The 23,533-nt window shown below is 41.0% G+C and overlaps 1 protein-coding gene across 1 annotated transcript in view; it reads right to left on the bottom strand.

Moving 5' to 3' along the window:
- Positions 1-23,533, bottom strand: part of COL24A1 (collagen type XXIV alpha 1 chain) — a 168,601-nt gene that overhangs the window by 111,175 nt on the left and 33,893 nt on the right. Inside the window, exons 5-13 of the mRNA XM_082227706.1 lie at positions 23,169-23,222; positions 19,082-19,135; positions 18,198-18,251; positions 13,883-13,927; positions 11,587-11,640; positions 7,366-7,410; positions 5,421-5,474; positions 4,156-4,200; positions 209-262 (exon numbers count right to left, since the gene is read on the bottom strand). Coding sequence (XP_082083832.1) covers positions 209-262; positions 4,156-4,200; positions 5,421-5,474; positions 7,366-7,410; positions 11,587-11,640; positions 13,883-13,927; positions 18,198-18,251; positions 19,082-19,135; positions 23,169-23,222 — 459 coding nt within the window. The remainder of the gene's footprint in view (positions 1-208; positions 263-4,155; positions 4,201-5,420; positions 5,475-7,365; positions 7,411-11,586; positions 11,641-13,882; positions 13,928-18,197; positions 18,252-19,081; positions 19,136-23,168; positions 23,223-23,533) is intronic.

The following is a 23,533-nucleotide window of genomic DNA, read 5'->3' as shown; positions in this document are numbered from 1 at the left end:
CTTTCTCCTCCCATATTGCATGCCAATTGCTCCAAGGCTGTTATTAGGTTAAAGATACACAAACACAATCATGCATTCAACTTGGCATGGAACCTCTTATAGATAGGAATGTGTTATAATCCTGGAGCAACGCCTCTTACAGGTTGTCAGAGACTGAATAACTTCGAAAATTCCATTATTGTTTTCTGTCGCATGACATCATACTTACAGGACTTCCATCAGGACCAGGGGGGCCTCTATTTCCAATATCACCTGGTAATCCCTGGTTAAAACATCACCAATAGTTTTGTTAGGAGTCACAGCATATATGAGTGCATATTTAACATTATATGTTGAGAGTAAGCTGGGGGGGGGGGACTTGCTCTTAGGAATCTTCAAAGCAAATAGTGTTTGGGGGTTATTTAGTGATTTACTAATTTAGTCTCTTATCGGCTTTCCAGCTCTAACAGCCTGATTCCCACATAAAGAACGTAAGAGCCCCAGCATATCAGGCCATCTTGTCTAATCCTGTTCTCACAGTAGCCAATCAGATGCCTGTGGGAGACCTGCGAGCAAGACCTGAATGCAACAGGACTCTCCTCTCCTGTGGTTTCCAGCCACTGCTATTCAGAAGCATGCAGCCTATGACGCCTCTGATGGCCTTATCCCCCATGAGTTTGGCTAACACTCTTCTAAAACTGTACAGATTTGTGGCTACCACCACTTTTTGTGAGAGTAAATTCCATAGTTTTAACCATGCACTATGTGAATAAGTACTTTCTGCCATCTGGCTTGAACCTTTCAACATTCAGCTTGATGTTAGCATTTCAAGACAGAGAAGTTTCTCCCTAGACACTTCTTCCACATGAAGCATAATTTTATATCCCTCTGCTCCCTCGTGCTCACCGTTTTTCCAGACTTTAAACCCCTAAACGTTGCCACCTTTCCTCACAGGGGAGTTCTACAACTGTTTGATCGTTTGGGTTGCCCTTTGACAAACTTTTTTCAGCTCTGCCGTATCATTTTTGAGGTGAGGAAAACCAGAACTATACGCAAGTAGGGTTGCACCACAGATCTGAACAACAGCATTATGATATAGGCATTCCCCCCCCCCACAAAAAACCTTTTCCTAACGACCCCCAATGTCGAATTAATCTTTTTTCACAGCTGCTGCACACTGAGACAACACCATCAGGCTGGCAGCTTCCAGTGATGACTTGCATGGACTGCTACCACATTTTCTGCCTCACAGTGGTGGGGCTTCATGCTCCGGCACTGGGGGGGTGTGGAGAGCAGGTGGGGACGGGGCTGGCACGAGTCCTGGGGGTGTGGCGTGCCACCTCCAGGGGTGTGACACGCATTCTGGGGGCATGGCGTGCCGCCCTCAGAGACATGGCGCGTGTCCTGGGGGTGTGGTGCACCGCCCGCAAGGGCGTGGCACCCAGTGTGGGCGGGGGCAGCCACGATGGCACCCCACCAGGATCATGCTGCCGGGGGCGGTGCGCTCCCCCTGCACCCCTCTTCCTCCGCCAGTGCCCCCACATCCACATGTTCAAAATTGGAATGGGGTTCCTGCTCATGTGGAGGAGAACTACATGAGTGGTTCTCTTTCTGATGTAACTTGAATGCACAAACCTTATTTCGGTGCATTGAGGGGGTTGCATGAATCCTCCTCAAGTGTATAGTCTTCAAGAGTAATCAAACAACCCACACACATGCATGAACAAGCAACCCATGCATATTATATCCGTTTGTGCCACACTGACCTCACCACTGCCTCACCCCTTCCCCTCTACCTCTTGGTAACCAGTAGTGACACAACCAACTAGAGGTCAGGTGACAGCCAAACCACAGCATTTGCTGCTGGAAGCAAGTGGTGAAGGAGGAAGTCCTTTTTGAGTGTTTCTCTAGATAAATATCTGTATCCTTATTGTGTTAATGACCCCCTTGGAATCAACTTTTACCGTGACAGCAATCAGTCAACCACTGCAACTCCACACCATGCCAATTTAAAACAAGTCAGCATTATATATAAAAAAGCAAGACAAAACAAAGCTAAGAACAGAACAGAGCACGATTCTATTCATACTGCTATGAACTGCTACAGCAAGGCAATTCTTTAATTCTCAAATATCGGTCGGTGTTGTTTTAAATCCAACACTGTTCAGAAAACTGAGAAGTCCTAAAAATCAGGATCTAAAGAATTACATTGCTAGCTCTGCATTCCCAGGGGTGCTTTCAAGTTGTGTTCCTTGAACGATACTCTACTATAGCCATTCTCTTTTGACACCTGAGGCTGCTTTCAAAAGCAGTATCTGATAAGGCATGGCAGCAAAGAGACAGTCCTCTGCTAAAAAATTATTACAATAACAGTCCAAAAACTTTTGGAGATACAAAAATAACTCTTCAGATGCCAGCCTAAATCTCCCATAAGCCACTGTCAGGATTTGTCTTTTTTAAAAGTGTTATCTCTCATTACATTTTAAACATCCCTGTAACAATTCAGGTGGTACACTGTTCTTTAGCATTAACTAGTACCAGTTGCTGGGCTTCTGTAGAACATCCCTAGGAGGAAGTCTATTAATATTTTACTAGGAACTATGATTGATTGTTCTTGCAGCTACAGTGAGTTAAACTGGAAAACTGTAAATTCAATTTATGAAGTGTCCTACATCAGATTGACTTCTAGCTGTATAGAATAATTCTATGTATAAGAAAGCCCTCATATAATTTATTCTCCCGACCAAATATAACGTTTGCAAAGATTCTGTGTATCAAATATAATACGATTGGCAATAACTTTCAAATACAGTAAAACATGCCAGTTTTCATATAATATATATAATGTGGAAAAGAAACTTGATACATATGTTTTGAATAACAGAGTGTTTCTTATTTAAACATACTATACATTCAGAATATTAAAAACGCTTGTAGCCCAGACCCTATAATTTTCTTAATAATAAAGCTAACCAGTTTAATATTTTGTTCCACTTCACGTATGCCAAGAATATTTGAAGTACTAATCACAACTGCTCTCTTAGCAAAATCCCTTTTCTCTCTCCTAAAGTCTGGTGTTCTAATGCTACTGCCTATGAAACGGTAGCAAAAGAGTAACCAAGATGGAGCCAAGACCATTTTGAAAGCAGTACATCAACCTGTATAATGGCGAGGAGTGGAAATCAGATCTACCGTATCTCAGGAGCTATTACGGCCCAGGTGGGCAAGCCAGGCACCACAAAACTACTACAGCTGCTTTTTAGATTTCAAGGAGTGTAATTCACACATAGAGGGACACGGATGGCCTAGGACTTGCCAATCAGAAGGTTGGCTGTTCGAATCCCCGCAACAGGGTGAGCTCCCGTTGCTCGGTCCCTGCTCCTGCCAACCTAGCAGTTTGAAAGCACGTCAAAGTGCAAGTAGATAAATAGGTACCGCTCTGGCGGGAAGGTAAACGGCGTTTCCGTGCGCTGCTCTGGTTCACCAGAAGCGGCTTAGTCATGCTGGCCACATGACCCGGAAGCTGTACGCCGGCTCCCTCAGCAATAAAGCGAGATGAGCGCCGCAACCCCAGAGTCGGCCATGACTGGACCTAATGGTCAGGGGTCCCTTTACCTTTACCTAATTCACACATGGAGAAAGGTGCATGGGAATGGCTCTCCCCATCATTTAAATTAGCCTGATGCATTTCAAATACCAAATCTTTCTTAGGAGCAACCCTACTTATTCTTTCACAGAGTGCTACCTCTCGTGCTGTCTCTCACTGCATAGATCTATGAGACGGCAAGAAGCACTACTCTGATAAAGCTAAGTTGTTCTCAAAGCAAGGTTTTACAACTAAAGTGGGGAGGTTAAACGTTATTTGCTCTTTTCAAAATCCTACTGAGGTCCCTTCCATGCTGTCTGCACCCTTCTGCTCTTTGATATGGTCCTCTACTCTCCCCCCCCCCCCCCGCTTTTCTTTTTCAGGCCTTTATACAGAACATCCTTTTAATAAGGAACCTTTTCTCCAGGACAAAACTAAAAAAAAAAAATAAGCTGAGGAAAATAGCCTCAGAATATAAAAGGGAACAACCAATCAAACTAAATAAGCAGCAAACTAAGTGAATAATACATTGGCCCGTTATGCCAATAAAGACTGAATGAATTAATTAATGAAACATTGAGGCACTTTACCTGTCTCCCTTTAGGACCTCTTTTTCCAGGTAAACCAGGGATGCCCTGAAACAAAAAAGTCACAGAATAGAATCCTTGAATTAAAGTTGCAGGCTCTTGATAATGCAGTTTGTTTCTATTACTGTTCTTGTTATTTGTTTACAATCTTTAATTAATAAATCAATTAATTCCACAACGTTTATAGCCTGCTTATTTATTTTTTAACAAAATCTAAGTGGCATATATGAAACAGCATAATAATTTTCAATAACATGCAGCTAAAATTAGCAAAATTTAAAAACAAGTATGAGTAACTAAACTATACGTCCTGCTGAAATAAAGTTTTTTTAGTAGACATCTAAAACATTATATTAAAAGGGGCCTACCTAACATTAATAGGCAAGCAGTTTCAAAGCATAGGTGCTGACCCACTGAAAGAATGACTCCACACAGATTTAGAACATGAGGCTGCTGGTAAATACTGATCCCAAAAGCCAAATTAGTAAACTGTGCACAAAATGATAGGTATCTTTTGGGGGTGGTGTGGTGTAGGGGTGGAGATATACACCTGTGGGTACTATTGGCTCCTAATTGACTCCGTTTGTATTGATGTTAAAAAAACCTGAGTAATTTGTCTATTGTGAAAATAGACAAAGTACTGCCTCTGTGCTCAAGGGACAATGAAAGACCAGATATCTAAGTATATGTAGAAATGTTGGCATTTGTCTGTCCCGAAAGACGAGGGAGTTCGCCTCCAGAGGTGGAGTCAAACTGCTGGAGAATCACAGCACCCACTGTGGCGACAGAGACTGGTAACTCATAAGTGCTGCCTCCTGTGTCATTGTTTTTGCTGCATTAGCAGCACTGAAGTGACCTTTCTGGGGCACAAGCGTGGGCAGTGTGCAGGCAGTAATAAATTTAAACAGCTTCCAAAGGGATTACTTGAACCAAAGCACCTCACATTCATTTCTCAGTTGTTTCGGTCAATAGCGTTAGAATAGACCCCAAAAGCCATAAGAATAAACACATTGATTTTGTTGTTGTTGTTGTTAAATTAAGGAAGGAGAGGACATGACAAATTACACTTCCTGGAGAACTGAGTTCCCTTGAAGCAGCTGTTTACAATTTATGAAATGTGCACATTAAGAGAAATGACCCATTTAATGCCATGTCTAGTTTGGCCCTCTGTTTGGCGTATGTGAGGCAGAGTCCTATGAAATGCATGTCACATTTAGATTTCATGGCACTTTCTTATCATAAATGCGCAAAAATTCCATAAAACCTACTCTTTCTCCCTCGGGTCCAGGCAGTCCTGCCACACCAGGGGGCCCAATGAAACCCTTGATAAACAAAAGAAATAAGCAGGTCAGAAATTGTTTTTCCAGTACAAAGTCACTTACGATTTGCTACACTCATAGATGACCAGCACCAAATGCTACATGCAATTTAACTAAGGAGGAAAACATGTTGCAGAGAAAACCCTATTGTTGCAATTAAATGAACTGATCAAAAGAATAAACAGTCACTTGTCTGGTTGCCGATGGCAAGAAAGATTCAAGAACTGGGGTTGTTTAAAAAAGAAAATTAAGACACAACTGAGTGACTAATATGAGGAGAGATTGATCTTAAAATCTGTCATTGGCTAGTAACTTTTGTATACTTATTTCCAAGGCTGAATGATCGAATAAAGTTATTTAATTCAAATATTGAAGAAACATCTAGCTTAAATTGCATAATTTTAACTTTGTGAATTGTTCTTCCAAACTATTTTTTTCCAATCAGCCTATTGTCTTTAAAAGATAACCAAATTTCCCCCACCAATTTAACAGCCAATTGTATCAATTCTGATGCATTTTTCAAACAGGGCATCAGAACAGAAACTGAATCTGTATGTCCAAGTAGTCTATACTTATAGTGTCAAAATACAGAAAACTCTAACTAAAGACAACTGTTCTCAATTGTGCACATGATACATACACACACAAAGAAAACCCACAAAGGAAAACAAAATCTGTGCAGTAGTAACCAAGGTGACAAGCAAATGTTTATTGAGAAAAAGAGTCGTATTTCTCAGATGTTGCCACAAAATATTCCACTAATCGGCAATTAAAATGAATAGACTTAGTGGTAGAAGGATCCCACGTTCTATTCCCAGCATCTCCAGTTAAAAATAAACTTCATGCACACCAGAAAACGATGCTGGGAACGCAAAATACAGGATGGATAATGCTTAGTAAGTTGGGCCACTGACTTAAATTTAGTGAAAAACAGCACTTGAGTCCTTTAACTTTACAGAGCTTGTTGTCCTGGCTTGACTAGCTGTTCAACTAGTTCAGTAGTGACTCGTTAGAATCTGAAGTAACCTCTTCCATGTAAAAGAAATGAGCAAACTAGTTCCTAGATCAAGTGGCAGGCGTAGCTAACCCATGGCCCTTAAGATACTGAACTACAGCTCCCATCATCCCTCATCACCAGCCATGCTGGCTGGGCCCAATGGGAGTTGTGGTTCAGCAATGCTTGAGGGACACAGATTAGCCACCATTGCCTTATGGTAAGAGACTGAACGCTGATCATGTCCCCGCACTGTTACACCTTTCTGCTAAAATTGCTATTCTAAATAGAACAATGGATTGCTTCGCTTTTCGATGGCACACACGTAACTCTTTTAGACCTTTTCTGCTTAGCAAGTTTAATACCCAAGGTCAAAGGAGATTTCACATTCTTCTGGGTCAGTTACAGAGGGACTGGGTGGAAGCACACAAGCCCAAGACCTCCTCACAACCTTACTGCGTTCAGAGGAGGAATCAGGAAAGTATCGTCCAAACACACCTTTAGTTTTGCAAACCTGATAACTGTGGGGAAAGTCTGTTTTATTCTTCCATCCTGTCTTCTTAACAACACAAAATCTATTGTTTCAGGCACAAAATGCCCAGCATCCATACATGCACATCCACACAGTGCTATTTCCCTCCAGGGTCTGTCTCTTTCTCTTTGTATTCCAATCAAAGATGGAGCACTTGCATGGATAGACTGTAGACTGTGAGCACAATGAAACAAACCCTTCCATGAACGTCAATGAAACACAGTTTGTGAATAACTCACAGAGTGACCCCGTGAGCGGAAAAAATAGTAAATCTGGATGAAGTATCTGCAGTTCCATGCTACACTGTGAATGGGCAAAAAATAAAATAAAGTCATGCATGTCATAATCCTTTAAAAATGCTTACTTACTCTTACACCTTTAGGGCCTGGGTTACCTTCTGGTCCTGCTAAACCCTAGCACAAGAAGAAATGCCTTTTACTTCATTTTTAATACACAGAGATACTATATTTTAAAATGCCATAGCTATTCATTTGCAAAAGTGGCAAAATGCTTTTTCAAAAATTATGACAGTGTAAGTCAGAACTCTCTATATGTGATCAAATTTGCAAAGGGTTTTTTTTAAAACAACAACATATAGTTCCCTTGGTATGGGTGCAACTTTCTTTCTTTTCCTTTCAGTTAATTATTTGCATAGATTGCACCTCACCCCCTTTCAATTAGAGACTTGGCTTAATATGACTTCACAACCATTTTTTAATAAACTTTTAAGCTCGGATGCAATTCCAGACATTTCCCAGAACAACATGCTGATTCCAGTCATTCAAAGTGCTTGATAGTTGGGAAGAGCTGGCAGGCTATTATCCTGTTGCTATAACCCCTATTCATGACTGTGAGTTATTAGAAACCAATTAGCAGACACAGAATCACTGCAAAAGCCAAAATTAAGGGATAAAACTGACCCCTTTGTATGTGTACCTGTACATTGGAATTCAACTTTGTTCCTGATATTAAGTGTATTAAGGAAATCCTGTGTCTATGACGATGGATGTTTTAGTTGGTTCTCTCTCTGTATGTACTGACTTAATGGAAAGAGTCGTTTAACATATTAACAAGCTTATGAAAGTTCCAGTGGTTAAAAACAATTAAGAAACCAACACAAATATTGAAGGGAAAGTACAGTGCATTTGAAGTAGTGTTTTTTCTTATTGTTCCAGGGCTGGTTCTCAGCAGGCTCTTCAGTTCTTGACTTGTTCCATATTTATAACCCTTTGTTCCCTACTGCTAACTTTTGGCAGTAGCCCAACTGTGAGGATACCAACCATCACCAACCATTAACTCTTCATATCTTGTTGGCGAGCCACTTTGTGCCTCTCTCCTAAACTCCGAGGACCACCGTGAGGGACCTCAGTCTGTGCTATTCATGGTGATTAATATTTAACCTCCTTGACATGAATGACCAACACTTGAAAAAGTACATACCACCTTCTTAGGTGGACAGAATTCAAGCTCGTTGGGTGAACTTTTGTTTTCTGATCGAATTCTGAGATTCACCAAAAGAAACCAGGAGCAAAGTAGCGACTCAAGAGGGTGGGTGCATTTAACAGTTGAGCATACCCTCAGCCTGGTGGGGCGCGGGTGGCACTGTGGGTTAAACCACAGAGCCTAGGACTTGCCGGTCGGCGGTTTGAATCCCCGCGATGGTGAGCTCCCGTTGCTCGGTCCCTGCTCCTGCCAAACTAGCAGTTCAAAAGCATGTCAAAGTGCAAGTAGATAAATAGGTACCGCTCCGGTGGGAAGGCAAACAGCGTTTTTGTGCGCTACTCTGATTCACCAGAAGCGGCTTAGTCATGCTGGCCACATGACCCGAAAGCTGTACGCCGGCTCCCTCGGCCAGTAAAGCGAGATGAGCGCCGCAACCCCAGAGTCGGCCACAACTGGACCTAATGGTCAGGGGTCCCTTTAACTTTTATACCCTCCGCCTAGGAATTTGTTTTCGATACCAGAACAAAGTTCACACAAAAACCCAGTCCTGAACCACACCATCCCCCAAAGCTTTCTTCATCTCAGCAGTCTCTTATTCATTATTATTTTTGTGGCAAGGAAAGCCTTTTTCTTATTGGAAGTCAGAGAGCCTTGTGGATTCATTGAAAACTACCCAGAGATCTACAAGTGGATCCAGATCTATTTCCTGCACACACCCCATGAGCCTGCAAAGATAGCTGCAACTGATATGCTCTGTCATATTATTCATTTAATTCAGCTTCCTTTGCAGTTAATGGCTGTGCTTCTGAAAAGTACAGCCCCGATCCTGGTTCTTCCTGTTGACACATGTAATTAAGATGTTAACAACATGGAGGATGCATGGTTAGCTGGCTCTAACACCTGATAACAAGTCACTGGATTTCAGCTGGCCAATAGCAGCGGCGTGTGGAGGACTGAACTGGTTGTTGAGGTGGTTTAGGTTTTAAGAATCGGCAGGACCTGTTTGTCTTTTATAGGAACTGGCCCCAAGCAAAGAGTTGTGGAAAATGTAATGCAGAAGCATCCATCTTGGATATTTTGGACCATGGCTTGAACTGAAGACAGATAACATAACTGTATGCTGTAACTACTTTGCTTATTTTCTCCAATCTGGGCACTTCGCATGACAAACACAACTGATGTTTCCCACAGGGAACACCGACACTGTCGATGCCTTAATCTCGTGTTTTACAAAGGGTGTTCATGGCCTTGGACGTCAGTATTCTCAGATGTGCTTAAGGATTTGGGTATGTCATCCACAGGGCACTTATTTTCTGCACATGTTACATATTTGGTACACCTTCAGTGTACACACAATAACTGGATTTGCCAAAGAAGGCCTGGAGCCAATTTTAAGTCGGCAGCGCAACAGGCCAGCTTAAAGAAGTAAGCCGTTATTTTGCCAGATGTTCTTGCCATGTAATGTCTTTTGCTCTCTTTTAATCATGAAACTCCTTTTTGAGAGAAGATTCAGTCAGTGAGAACCAAGACTCCCTTGCAGTTTAAAAATAGGCTTTTATGCTTTCTTGGAATTAAACCCACAGAGCCTGGGGGAAGAAGTTGACAGGGGTGGCACAGAACCTAACAAAAAAGTTTTTGGTTCATGCTTGTTTCAGGCTTTCAGCTTAGCCAGAATTGAGAATCTGACTCAAGTTTTGCCTCTTTGCTTTTATATAAATAAAACTACGCTAGTGGCAGCTGTTAATATCATACTCCCAGATTCAGATTCTGGATAGACTCTGGTGCTGATAAATATACTCCCATCAGAACTGGGGTTGAAAACCAGCAGGTGCTTCTTACTGTCCTAAAGTGGCTTATCACATAATTATTCCTCCACAAGAATCAAGACAGATGTTGGGGAAAGTGGGGGAGAAGGAGTTTTTGTAACTTCAGAGTGTCTACTGGGCTGGTTATTTGGTTTCTAACATTTCTGATGGAAGGCAGGTGTGTCTCAGAATAACACAGAAACAAAAACATAAAAGGAACACAAGAAAGAGCTGTAAACAAAAGAAAAGGAGAGCAGGAAACACATATTAACATGGTTGTTGCTCCAATGGGGGAAATATATCAAAACCTATCATCTACATATCTCTTTATGCATAGAGGTTTTAAGACAAATGTTGCGTAGGACAAACCAAAAGATTAAAACAAAAAACAGAGTGACCAGCCTAATTTATATCAATAAACTTTACCAGAACACAAAACTTCTAGATGCGTAAGGACAAATGCACACACTATATCCTGACACAAAATTCCACATCTCTTCAATATGCACTTTACCTAGTATAACATCTCTTTCAAATATCTTTGCAATACACCAAATCAGAATCATAGTTTGTTTTGCTCCTTACAAAACATAGTGATATGCCAATATTTGTTATTGGTTAATTGACTGTGTCTTGTGATCCCTGGTTTGGGCATATTGCTAATCCTGGGATCATGGTTTGTTTCTACCAGGGGCAAGCTGGACTAACTGAAAGTGAGTGCAATCAACTTGTGCATGATTAAACCATTAACTGTGATTTTACCATGATGTGTCCCTGCCGCCATAGTGAACAAATGACACACCAGTCATACTTTGGTGGGGTCTTAATTCCTATATTGCATGTTGCCTTTAATCTCCACTTATGGAACAAACTTAGACAATACTCAGGTGCAGACGGCTTATATCCCCAGGTGGCAAACCGGAACAAAGACTTCTCCAGTCGAGTCTACTGCTCAGACTCCACACACAACTGCCCATAATTGGGCAGCTTAAATTTGAGAGGGGCAGGATTTCCCACCATGCCTTGCAGACAGCCAGGAAAATTCCCCAACAGCTGGCAGCCATGTTGAGAGCGTTTCACCCCAGGGAGCTAGGGGGTGATGGGCCACAACCACTGTCCACCCCAGGACCAGGTGAGCGGTCATTCTTTTATAACTGCTGTGAATAAACCGTGCAAAGAAACCAACAAACTTAAACAGAATAGAGCAATAGACAAATTATTGTGGGATTGTAATCGTGACTGTATTTTTATTTTATTTTTTAAAAAGAAGAAAAACTGATTATTTGGGTATGTAGTAAAAAAATAATGTGATAGTTTAGGTTTGAAGTATAGTTACTGCACCTGCCTGCCAGGGTAACCTGGAGCCCCAGGGTTGCCAGCCATTCCTAGAATTCCCTGAATTGAAGAAAAGGGGTGGGGGAAAGAAGAATTAATGCATTTTCTCACTTGTAGGTAAGGCCTAAACGTTCAATTCAAGACTGCCTTTCACGTAACTTACAGAAAATGTCAATCCTGTGCATCAGCATCATAACTCAACCAAGCAATGGAACATGTATCTCACCAGTTAGTGGGTGGAAGAGGAAGGCCGTGACATTCAGTGGTGAAATGCGAGACCCGGGCAGATACATGAGGGAAACTGCTAGACCACTTTTCGGAAAAAGTGAAACATGGAAGATTCCCTCGGGGGACAGTGATTTATAATGCAGATTGCAGAAACTGAGCCTGAGCTTGGTCATACGATTGCTATTTACATGGTGTGGGGGGAACCATGTGAGAAGGTTTTCAATATCTACATAAGTATTTACTCAACGCTGTCTGCTGTCAGGTACCCCGGTGCAATAGTTCAGAAGCCAAGTTAAATGGCTGTTTTGCGGCTCAAAACCCCACTAGGTGGTAGGATTTGAGGTGATCTGAGAAGATTTCTGCATGGGAGCAGCTAAGCGGACAAGGATGTCAGGAAAGTAGGGAAATGAACCTGCAATAAATTCTGGCAAAAGTACCACCACCGCCCGTCACAGTTCACAGTCTGCATTTTTTCAAATCATTCTAAAATACACAGGGTGCAGATTATGTAAATTTGGAATAAATGAAAATCGGCCGGGGGGGGGGCAACATGGTTTGGCTGCACCATTCACCTGGCCTGCATCCAGGTGAGTCACTGCAGCATCCTGGGACCAAGAGCGGGAGAGACACAGCGATTACACCATAATAGTTTGCTGACTTTGCGGAGGCCCTTTCCTCTGTCCTGCTCTACTGCAGTGACTCAGCTGAACAGAGATCATGTGAGTGATACAGCCACATCACACTGTCTGCCGCTGATGAAAATGCTGTTTCAGAAGATTATAAAATGCTTAAAGACAGGAAAATATTCTAACTTGACTTACTGGGGATAGAAGCTGCCTGCTAGATAGATGCTCCCTGCATCCAGTCTAGCACTGCGAAGGGAACCTAGGTAATATGTAATAGTTGCAGGTGATCTCACCTGTTTCACACACAGTGACGTCTCCCAGATACATCCTTACCAATTTTCCACATATGAACCTTATTCTCATACAGATAACACAGCTGATTCTCAGGCAACCATTTGTTGTAAAAAGAATGTCTGGTCTACAAATAATAATAATAATAATAGCCCACCCTGGCAGAATTAAGCATAATTTACAACCAGCTCATTCGCCACCTCCATCCAGGGCAGGGCTAATTAATCTCTGGTCCACAGGCAAACTTGGCCCACCAGGCGGCTTTTCCTCAACTAACCACATTTGCCATCGTACATGACATCAGATCTGGCACAGAAAGAGGCATGTCTGACAAGGCAAACTTGGGAGGCTTAAAGTGTGCTCCCAATGGAGCAGTGGCTAGGGAAACCATCTGATGGGCAGCAGAGACAAAACCTGATGGACTGAGTGCACATCCCAAATTTGGGATTTCAAAGCACCCAGTCACATGAGATATGTGTCAGGTGGGCAGCCCTGCCCAACTGTCCTTTTTGGCCTGACAGCCAAAAAAAATGTTCCCCACCCCCCAATTGAGGACAAAACAGCAACAAATAAACAACACCATAACTAATCCCTGTCTTCAATCCAAGTAAGGCCTTACTCTTCACCGGTACAGCCTTTCACATTGAGTGGCATTTCATGGTATTCCAGTTACCACCCAACAATACATCATCTGCTACATCAATGGTGGCCAAACTTGGCCCTCCAGCTGTTTTGGGACTACAGTTCCCATCATCCCTGACCACTGTTCCTGTTATCTAGGGATGATGGAAGTTGTAGTCCAAAAAGAGCTGGAGGGTCAAGTTTGGCCACCACTGTGCTACATCATGTATTCCTAAAATGTCTCTGAAGTATCTGAAGGTTGGTCCAACTAGCTCAAAATTATCTACTGTGACTAGCAGTGGTGCTCAGATGCCAGAATCTTCCCAAGTCCCGTTTTTCTGAAATCCTTCTAGCTGGCATTGCCAGAGATTGAAACTAGTCCCTTACTCATGCAAAGGATGCTCTTCCACTGAACTTTGGTTCCTTCAAAAATTGCCTATGGTATCAGCCTCACTTTCCCAAACTCTGGCACAAAGTGCTTATTAAATGAGAGATGCATTATAAGAGATGCATCAGATTGTGACTGGACTACTTACTTGCTCCCCACGTGGCCCCGGTGGTCCTGGATACCCCATGGGACCCTACAGGTATGAAAGATAAATGTTTCAATGAATGCTGAAATGATCATACACACACATCAGGTATCAGCACTCTGCTTCCCCCTCTCCTCCGCACCCTTAAGCAAAGAAAATTTTGCCAAGCCTATTTTCATCTGATATCAATATAGCTTAGTTTTAACAGCTGGCGTCTGAAAAGACAAGTCTACTGGTGAGAAATGGGGAGACACTTGTATCTCCATACTCTTTATCAACTTCTTGATATGCCAACCTGAAATCAAGCAGAGGTTTGCATTAAGTAACACATAGATGAAAAAGACCTCCAGGAGCAATCTGCTTGTAATTACTGGATGCTGGATCCGGTCCAGTTTCCCCCCATTCCAAATCCTTTTCGCAACACTCTGAGTAATACTGTGAGGTAGCTATAAAGAAGTTTTTCACAGACAGCTCCAAGAAGCTATCTAGGAAAAAAGATTAATTAAGATAATTTTACACACATAAAAGAAAACATCAATATTCCAATAAATTTGGAATATTCAACAAGCCAGCTTAAGCAAGCTGTTGTCTCACTACTTAAATAGCATTGTCCTAAATTGTATTATAGAGAATTACTGCTGTTTAAGAAAGTGAACTAAACCTGTAAATTTTACTGTCTGGCTTTGGGAAAACAATGCGAGTTGAGAAAGTTTATGATCACAAAAAAACCAAAATTACACTCTGATCAATACTTTGCTATTTCTATTCTTATAAGAGGCGAGGAATTCATTCCATTGTAGGGTCCACCTGCTCATCTCACCAATTTCCCTCTTCTTCCATACAAAAGAGCCCAAGGTATGTTGCGGCAGTTGTACCCAAAAAAGCACAAAATCCTTGGCATTCCGTTTGTAAGCACCTTTTAAACCATGGGTAGAAAAATTACCTTGTGTTATGCGCGCACACATGTGCACGCACACACGCGGGTAGCTTTGGGATGGTGGGCAAAATGGCTGTTGGATGTACCCCTCCCCCCTCTACTGGTGACCCTAGCAAGCATACCTGGCAGCACTGGTAGGCAGCAGAACCAGCACCATCTCGCTGGGGCTGGGCCACTTTCATGTCTCATGATGCCCTGGAGCTACATGCTACATTGGGAGACACTGTGGAAAATCAAAATGGCAGCCGCCCAGTGCTCCTTGAAAAAATGTAGCAAGGGAGTGGGACCTGCCAGGGTACTGGTGCCTTGACAGACACCCAAGGATTCCAGGTACTAACAACCAGTCCTTACACACACACACACACACACACACACACACACACACACACACATGAAGTGAGGACACATGAAGCCAGCCACACTATAAAAAAGGCTAGTTTCTTTTTTAGCGCAATAGGTTAAAAAAAAAGTGAGTGGGCTAGGTTTCAGCTCCTTCTCATTGGAGTCCCCCCAAGGACATGCAAATAAGTGTGAACTGCAAAGCGGATTACGTAAAATGAGGTATATTTTGCACATCCACTGAACTTTTCTATTCTATTCAGGCACAGAAGTGACCCTGAAACTAGATCATCTGGGCCGTAATTTTCTGAACTTTAAAAAGACACACATAACGAAACACCTCTATGCATACAACTGATCGTGAACATTTTATTTCTATTTCATGATTATTTTATGTAAAAAAAAATCTAAATTACATTAAAATGTTTTACTTACAAGATAATGTACAAATTGAACATTTCCCCCACCATGTAATAATTGCACATTAAGCTTCCGTCTTGTAATATTTCAAGTTGCTAACTCATCTCTTGCTTACAGTTCTGCTTAATTAAGCATAATATATTTGTTCTGTGTCTGGAATAGATTCTAGAAGCAACAGTGAGGAGCAGTACGTTTGAATTGCTGCTTCCAAAAAATTGATTCAGATGCTTTTTACAGTCAAACCAGCCCAACTTTGTCTATAGAGTCCAGACCTCACATCCAGCATGAGGAAAAGTGCACCCAAATTACATCCAAAGAACCCCAAATGCATGCCTTCCACATATACTGTAGAACTTCAGCTGCAGCCCTTAACGCAGCATTGAATTCCTCTCTGGGAACGTCTCCTCTATGACTCTCACGGCTAGCTTTTGGAGAGGCAAGGGAAAGCTGCTTTGAGGAGGCAGATTTTAAATTTACTTTAGGTTCTTTAAGAGAACTATTTTGGTCAGCAAAGAAAGGAGCACGTGCTGACAAATATGATCATATCAATTTGCATTATGTCTGCAACCTTTAAAAAAACTAATTGCAACATGGTTAATTAATTTCACAGTTTACTGCAGCTGTAATCATGAAAAAGTAGGTCGGTTTTTGCCAAAATATAGACCAGATGTATTGGCTTAAACAATATAAAGAAGCATTGAAGGATACTTTTGCCTGTGTGTGTTTTCTTGCATTACTCTGAATGGAAAATGAACGCTATTTATGTATATACATTTCATCAACATGTCATCAACAGCTCATCCACATTTTCCATTTGCATCTAGAAATGGGCATGTTAGGATTTTGGAGGAAAAAAATCTGTCCATGTGGAGTACATTTTTAGGTTCTGAAACTGACTGAAGGATAGGACGACACTATAGAGAAGTGTTCACATAAAATCACATTTGTGACTATTGCAGTCTGTACCTCAATCTGGCAGAGATGATATAAAATTTCTCTTTAAGATCACTTAAAGAGCGCGCACCATTTTGGGATAATCTACATGCGTCGTTTTTGGAAGTGAGGAAGTTTTGAAATTATGTCTCAAAATAAAAAGCAGACTAACAGATCTTGAGACAAAAGCATGGTCACCAACATGTTTTAATTGGATTCATTAAGCCTAACAATAAGAACATATTTCCTTGTTCGACACATTATTATTGTTTAGCCCAGGGGTGCCCAAACTTTTTTCAAAAAGGGCCAGAAGTGAACATGTGTGAGGGCCGACCAAAGTTGTTGAGCTTTTTTAGGATTTGACACCAATAAATAAACTGCCACAAGACCCGGATAAATCCAGTCAGATTTGGCCCCTGAAATGGATTTTGGACATGCTTGGTTTAGCCAATAACTTTTTCCTCATCTTCCCATCACCCCTCATATTTGAACTTCATAATTTTTTTCTACAGTAGCCAAGGCACCATGAAAGAATTTTACTACAGAAATTACTGCTCAAACTCTATGGTAAAGTGAATAAAAGCACATTTAAAAGATTTTGGTTCTTGTGATGTATGAAAGCTATTTCGATGGATAAACATGCATCACCCCTGTGGTTTTAGAACATAACTTACATTGGAACTTTTAAAGGACCACTGCAGCACGTACTTCCAGTAAATCTACAAGCAGCCCTGCTATTTTCTACTCAGATGGTAGAGGAAATGGGAAAGGATAGAACTGTAGTTTTGTTCAGTTCAAAATGCTTCACTTTTTACAAGCAGCTCCTCATAGCAAGGTTAATGGATATCATTTGCTAAATTAGCACACAGATGTGGCAAAGATCTCTACACTGCCAGCCTAGAAAGCATGTCAACTGTGGCATGAAGTGAATGACTATAGCACTAAATTTCAGTGACGAGAAATTAAAACAACTGCAATTCCATTTCTTGTTTGCTGCCGCGTACAGTGGAGAAACTGCCTTCCATAAGCGTTCATTTACCCAACCTCTGTGACAAAAACTAAAACAGAACAAGCTTGAGGATCCCATGGCAATCAGTCACAGAAGGGGCATTAGATCCCCGCAAAATCAAATATTGGAACAAAATTCCACTTGTTGAATTCCCACAATCTCATGTTTTCCAAAGTTGGCGCATTCAAAAAACTGACATTTCTGTAGATTGGGTTTTGTGGCAAATTATTTTTTAAAAGGCTTCTGGAAAAAGATATCGATCAAGACTTGAGAGCCACAATCATCACCGAACAATTACGCTCTGATCCAAAATTTTAAAATTCCTTCCAGTAGCACCTTAGAGACCAACAAAGTTAGTTATTGGTATGAGCTTTCGTGTGCATGCACACTTCTTCAGATACACATCAATAACAAACTTAGCTGGTCTCCAAGGTGCTACTGGAAGGAATTTTTAAATTTTGTTTCAACTATGGCAGACCTACCTGTAACTAGAGCTCTGATCCAAAGCTCTGTTTGCTCACTAGCAATCTTATTCATGGGCAGCTTTGCACCAGTCTGTAAGGAAACCCTTCCACACACTGAAACTCTGTGTGTACATAAGCCTCGAGCATTCTGTTTGTAGACTTCCAGTAATAGCACTGAAAGTTAATAATAATAATAATCATAACAAAACACCTTACCTTTTCACCTTTGATGCCTACAAGGCCTGGCAAGCCTATTAGTCCTGTATCGCCCTGTAATTTCAGAATTCAAACAATTATTGTAACCTGTCACAATATAGGGGAGGGATGAAATCATAGCATGTCTAAGGCTGGAAAACATGATAAAGGCCACTATGTTCCCCTCCCTAAAGATAGAGCCAATGAGTCACCACAGGAGTCTCCCACCTCCCCAGCCTGTTCAACACAAGCAAACCCACACAACACCATTCAGAATGCACAGAACCGGAGTAAATCATCAGCAATATCTCCAAAAGACAATACAGGAGCCATATCTCCATGGCACAGTGCATGCCATGCATGCAGAAGGTTCAGGGTTCAATCCTTGGCATTCCCAGTGAGGAAAAATTATTTTCTATTGCTACCCGGATACTTTTTCAAGCAAGAGACTACCAATTGAACCTGGAGCATTCTATGACTTAGCTAGGTTGCCCACCATCCCACCTTATTTCCCCAGAACTCTGATTTACACGAGCACCGTTGAACATATTGAAAGGAGATTTGTGTTGATCTAGCACCATTTTCTGAACAATGTAGCTAGGGTTATTAGGTTTTCCAGATACAGATTCAGATGGAGCTTCAAGGCAAGAAAGGGTATTTCCACACTTGCTTTTGATGTCTGCTTTAACACAACTCTGACTTTGGCACTAGTTCTGATTTGTATCTAACAACAAAATATAATTTTTTTCCCCTCCAATCTGCAAATCCCCCAGTATAAACAAGCTACCTGTAGTTTATTACTGAAAACATTCAGGAGAGACTTAAATTTTATGTCACGAGTACAAGAATATCGGCAAGATTTCAAACGTTTGTGGAGATGGCTCTCAAAAAATTAAACTAGTTACCTTTTCCCCACGTTTTGCTTGTCCTGGGGAGAATCCTGGATCACCTTTGGGACCCTGTGGTTGAGAAATTAAATAAAGAGTTAAAAACAAGAAGAAGAAGAAGAAGAAGAAGAAGAAGAAGAAGAAGAAGAAGAAGAAGAGTAGTAGTAGTAGTAGTAGTAGTAGTAGTTTGGGTTTGATATCCTGCCTTTCACTCCCTTTAAGGAGTCTCAAAGCGGCTAACATTCTCCTTTCCCTTCCTCCCCCACAACAAACACTCTGTGAGGTGAGTGGGGCTGAGAGACTTCAGAGAAGTGTGACTGGCCCAAGGTCACCCAGCAGCTGCAGGTGGAGGAGCGGAAACGCGAACCCGGTTCCCCAGATTACGAAACTACCGCTCTTAACCACTACACCACCACAACAACATATGATTGCTATCATTGCTTAGAAGATACAGATAATTTGCTTCAACATGGTATAATGTCTAAAACATGCCCAGGATTTTAATTGAATTTATATCTACTTTTTTTGTATGTTTACTGTTGCTACAATAATTGTTTTTGTTTCTCATGTTTTTGATCTGTTTTATATTTGTTTCATGTTCTCTTTTGTAAGATACCTTGAAAATCTAGATTAATAAAATTACGATTTTTTTTTTAATGGTATAATGGAAATCAACTAATAAAGTAGGCCATTGTGTCCCAAAATTAATGCCATACATCAATGGTTTTACACCTGCATTTACCATGTCAGAACCTCTGGAGTTTTTTTTTTAAATGGATGACTTGGGTTTCACATCTACAAGAATGCAGCAAAGTACCGTATTTTTTGCTCTATAAGACTCACTTTTTCCCTCCTAAAAAGTAAGGGGAAATGTGTGTGCGTCTTATGGAGCAAATGCAGGCTGCGCAGCTATCCCAGAAGCCAGAACAGCAAGAGGGATTGCTGCTTTCACTGCGCAGCGATCCCTCTTGCTGTTCTGGCTTCTGAGATTCAGAATATTTTTTTTCTTGTTTTCCTCCTCCAAAAACTAGGTGCGTCTTGTGGTCTGGTGCGTCTTATAGAGCGAAAAATACGGTATATATTTCTGGCCTCTGCAAACTAGTTTAAACTTAACCAATATAGTACCAGAAATTATCTGAAACACACATTTCGTCATAGTTGTTGAATAGGCAACATGGTAAATGAACATGCAAAATGGTTCTGTGGCTGCAATCCCAAACACAGTTGCAAGGAAGTAGGCTCCATTGAACACAATAAGTAAATCTGAATAAGACTACACCATTAAGTCTCTACATATTATTACAATTGGAAGAACAGGGGTGATTAAAAAATGTTCAGCACCCTGAATCAGTATGTCGAGACCTACAAATTCTTAGTAGTAATTTGAGCAGCAACTGGCACTGAGGCAACACTAGCTTTCCATGGAGCTACAACTTCCTCAATGTGAGTTTTGGTGATACAGTCACCAGTTGCCAGGCAGAAGCAACATCTGATAAACAACAGGCACAATGCCTGCACTACATTCAATGGTGTTTGGTCCAAATTCTAATTCTCATCGGGGATTTTTTTTTTTTTTTAAAGATGCCACTACTCATATATTGATAAAACTGCTGTGGGTGCCAGCCCAAAATGGCTGCCATGGGGCAACCAAACTAGAGGTGCTGACAGTGACTACTGTCACAAAAAAGCGCTGCCTATTCTGGATGTCTCTGGTGGTTTTTCCCCCAATTCCTTCTCTCATTCACTAACTCAATCACCATTCTTCCCTTTTTCCTCTTCTGTTATTTCCTGGGTTTGGGTCATAGAAGGAGGAGTATATGTTGCTTTGTTTTGCATTCTAATAATATATATATGCCATGACATGTTCTGTTTTGTGTACGTCCAAATCCTGAAAAAAGGCAGCTGATGGATTTTGTCAGTACTAAAGAGGAACAAAAACCCCTGAAGGATATAGTAATAATGTCAATCAAAAAAACAGTAAAGGATGAGAAGGAACATCACAACTTGCTTCCTCCTTCCTCCTACAGCAGGCAAAGTGCCAACATCCAGGTTTCAACCTCGCATTAACCAGTTTATTTATTTTAGGCAACAGACCAGAAATAAGACCAAAAATAAAACTATACAATGCACCATAATCTTACACGCATGATAGCAAATGACCTAAGTAACCCCTGAAAGTTTTAACCTCAGTCAGCTGTCAATAAACAGGGAACAGCAATGAAATAGAAGGTAGTGGGACTTGGCTCTTTGTACATTTAGTTTGCCCTAGAATGGTTTGTTCAGATGAGAGGAACTATGTGTGTCTGCCTGAGCAACAGCTAGTCTCTGAACTCCATTCACGATTTGCTGTATCTCTTCTCTGAACTAAATAGCTTGCAAACTGACAGCTTGCTCCAGTCAAAGGGAAGTGGCATTAAACAGATGTCTCTAAAACAATAGCTATCACCTCTCATAGCCTTCACACAGGAGGGGGGGGGGCGATGCTTGTACAAATTAAATGAAAATATTGAGCTTTCACAAATGTTGGTTTTTTTTGCAGTAGAAGAAAAAACAGGGGTGGTTGGTTTTTTTAGCACATTAATAGAAGCTGAATGATGATGATGTTGTGTGGCACCATGCCAATAAACTCCCCAAAATCAACAACCAGCAACTATACCATTATAAATTATTATAATTTTTATTATTGGTAAGTGCTGAAAGGCCCAGTGTGTAGGTTCTTCTTCCAATACTTTGCTAATGTATCATCCATGTAATTTACCACCCAGCTGCTATTTTGCCATTATTTATTTATTAGATTTGCATACTGACCCTTATCGAAAGATTTGCCATGCATATAAAATATATAGCCACTGAATATTGATATGTTAAATAATTGATGTGTGGCTGATTAATAAATAACTACTCTTCGACTAAGAATTCAGCAGGAATTGGGATTACAAAAGACAAAAAAACAACAACCATGGAGCAAGTACAAAGCAATTCTTGCTTTCTGAACTAATTAAGTACAAAAAAACAAACAAACACCCGGTAATGTTAGAACCAGTAATGTTAGAAACACTGGTTTTGGTGAAGCCAACATTTCACCTCAAAATACGAGCGACCTGGTCACTGAAGAAGAACGTCATAGAATATGTCCAACAAGCAGCTTGCAACGGCTTCCGATTGGTCTGTCTATATTTTAACTCACCATGAAACCCACACAGATAGAACTAGTGAACTTTGCATATTCCACTTACCTGCTCTTAAAACACCAGATGCTAATAAGAGGGCGCCCCAACAATCATGGGCTACTTTGTTTTACAATGTCAAACTGTGAGAGCCTTATTTGATATATTTTCTTGGCCCGGGGCAATTTTTAACACCTGTCACTACAGGTCAGATTCCTGCCATGAGGAATCACACTAAAACAAATCATGGTTGGGGCTGCGTTTCCCCCCACCCCACCCCCTCCAACGTATCTATCAAACTGTTATAACTAAATATGAGCTGAAGGCATTCCACAACGGCACAAATCTGTCCAAAACTATTTACATAGCTTGCGCTCCTCTGGTTTGAGTTCGGAGTCGCTTACTAGGCCTTTTGGTCTATCAAAGCTTAACACTGTCTTTCCAGTTTAACCACCACTGAACCTTTGATGCAGTTTGGTGACGTTTTCCATCTGAAACGGTTCTCTCTTACAAAAATTAATGATGACTTAAAGGAGCAAAATCCATATCAATATTTAATTCTTTGGGCATTTTTTTGAATTCTACAGTACTGTCTGTTTGCGCTCAGTCTTGCACTTGTTCAGGGAAGTTTTTAATATTTAACGCTGTATTGTTTTTAACACTTGATTGGGAGCCGCCCAGAGTGGCTGGAGTAACTCAGCCAGATGGTCGGGGTATAAATACTAAATTCTTATTCTTATTCTTCTTCTTATTATTATTATTGCACTTCTGTTTACTAGCTATATTTGCTGACAACCATTTATAGTCAGGACTTCATTTATAAACCAAATACATGACTCTCATTAATTTCTGTGCAAGCAGGTTTTAACCATTCCAAACATGGACATATCAGAAGAGCATTGGATTCACACAGTAGTTTTGTTTATGTGTTAGCATACCTTGGGACCAGGCAGCCCCGGTAGCCCTGGGTTCCCGTGTGGACCTGGAATACCCTACAGAAAGCGAGAGGAAAGGTTACACAAAATAGTAAGAGTAAAGGAGTGCTTTGTGTAAAAAATAACAAACAGCCGTTCTGAAAGATCATTAGTTCAGTAGTCAATAGTGTATGGGGGGTTTCTCCAAAAAAAGCCCCAAACAAGTTAATAACCCGCTAACTGCCTTATTCCCTATATTATTTAGTTGCTATTACTGTGATTATTATGGTTATGATTATCCTCCCTTTCTCCACTGAACAGACCCAATAAAACAGTTCTCAATAAAAAAAAGTTCATTTAAACTATCTCTACCTTTCTACCTGAAATAC

Source organism: Podarcis vaucheri (assembly GCF_965113315.1).
Source record: "Podarcis vaucheri genome assembly, chromosome: 6".
In the NCBI taxonomy this organism is placed as follows: domain Eukaryota; kingdom Metazoa; phylum Chordata; class Lepidosauria; order Squamata; family Lacertidae; genus Podarcis; species Podarcis vaucheri.
Note: the sequence above shows the minus strand (reverse complement) of the source record. Positions and strands in the feature narration are given on the sequence as shown.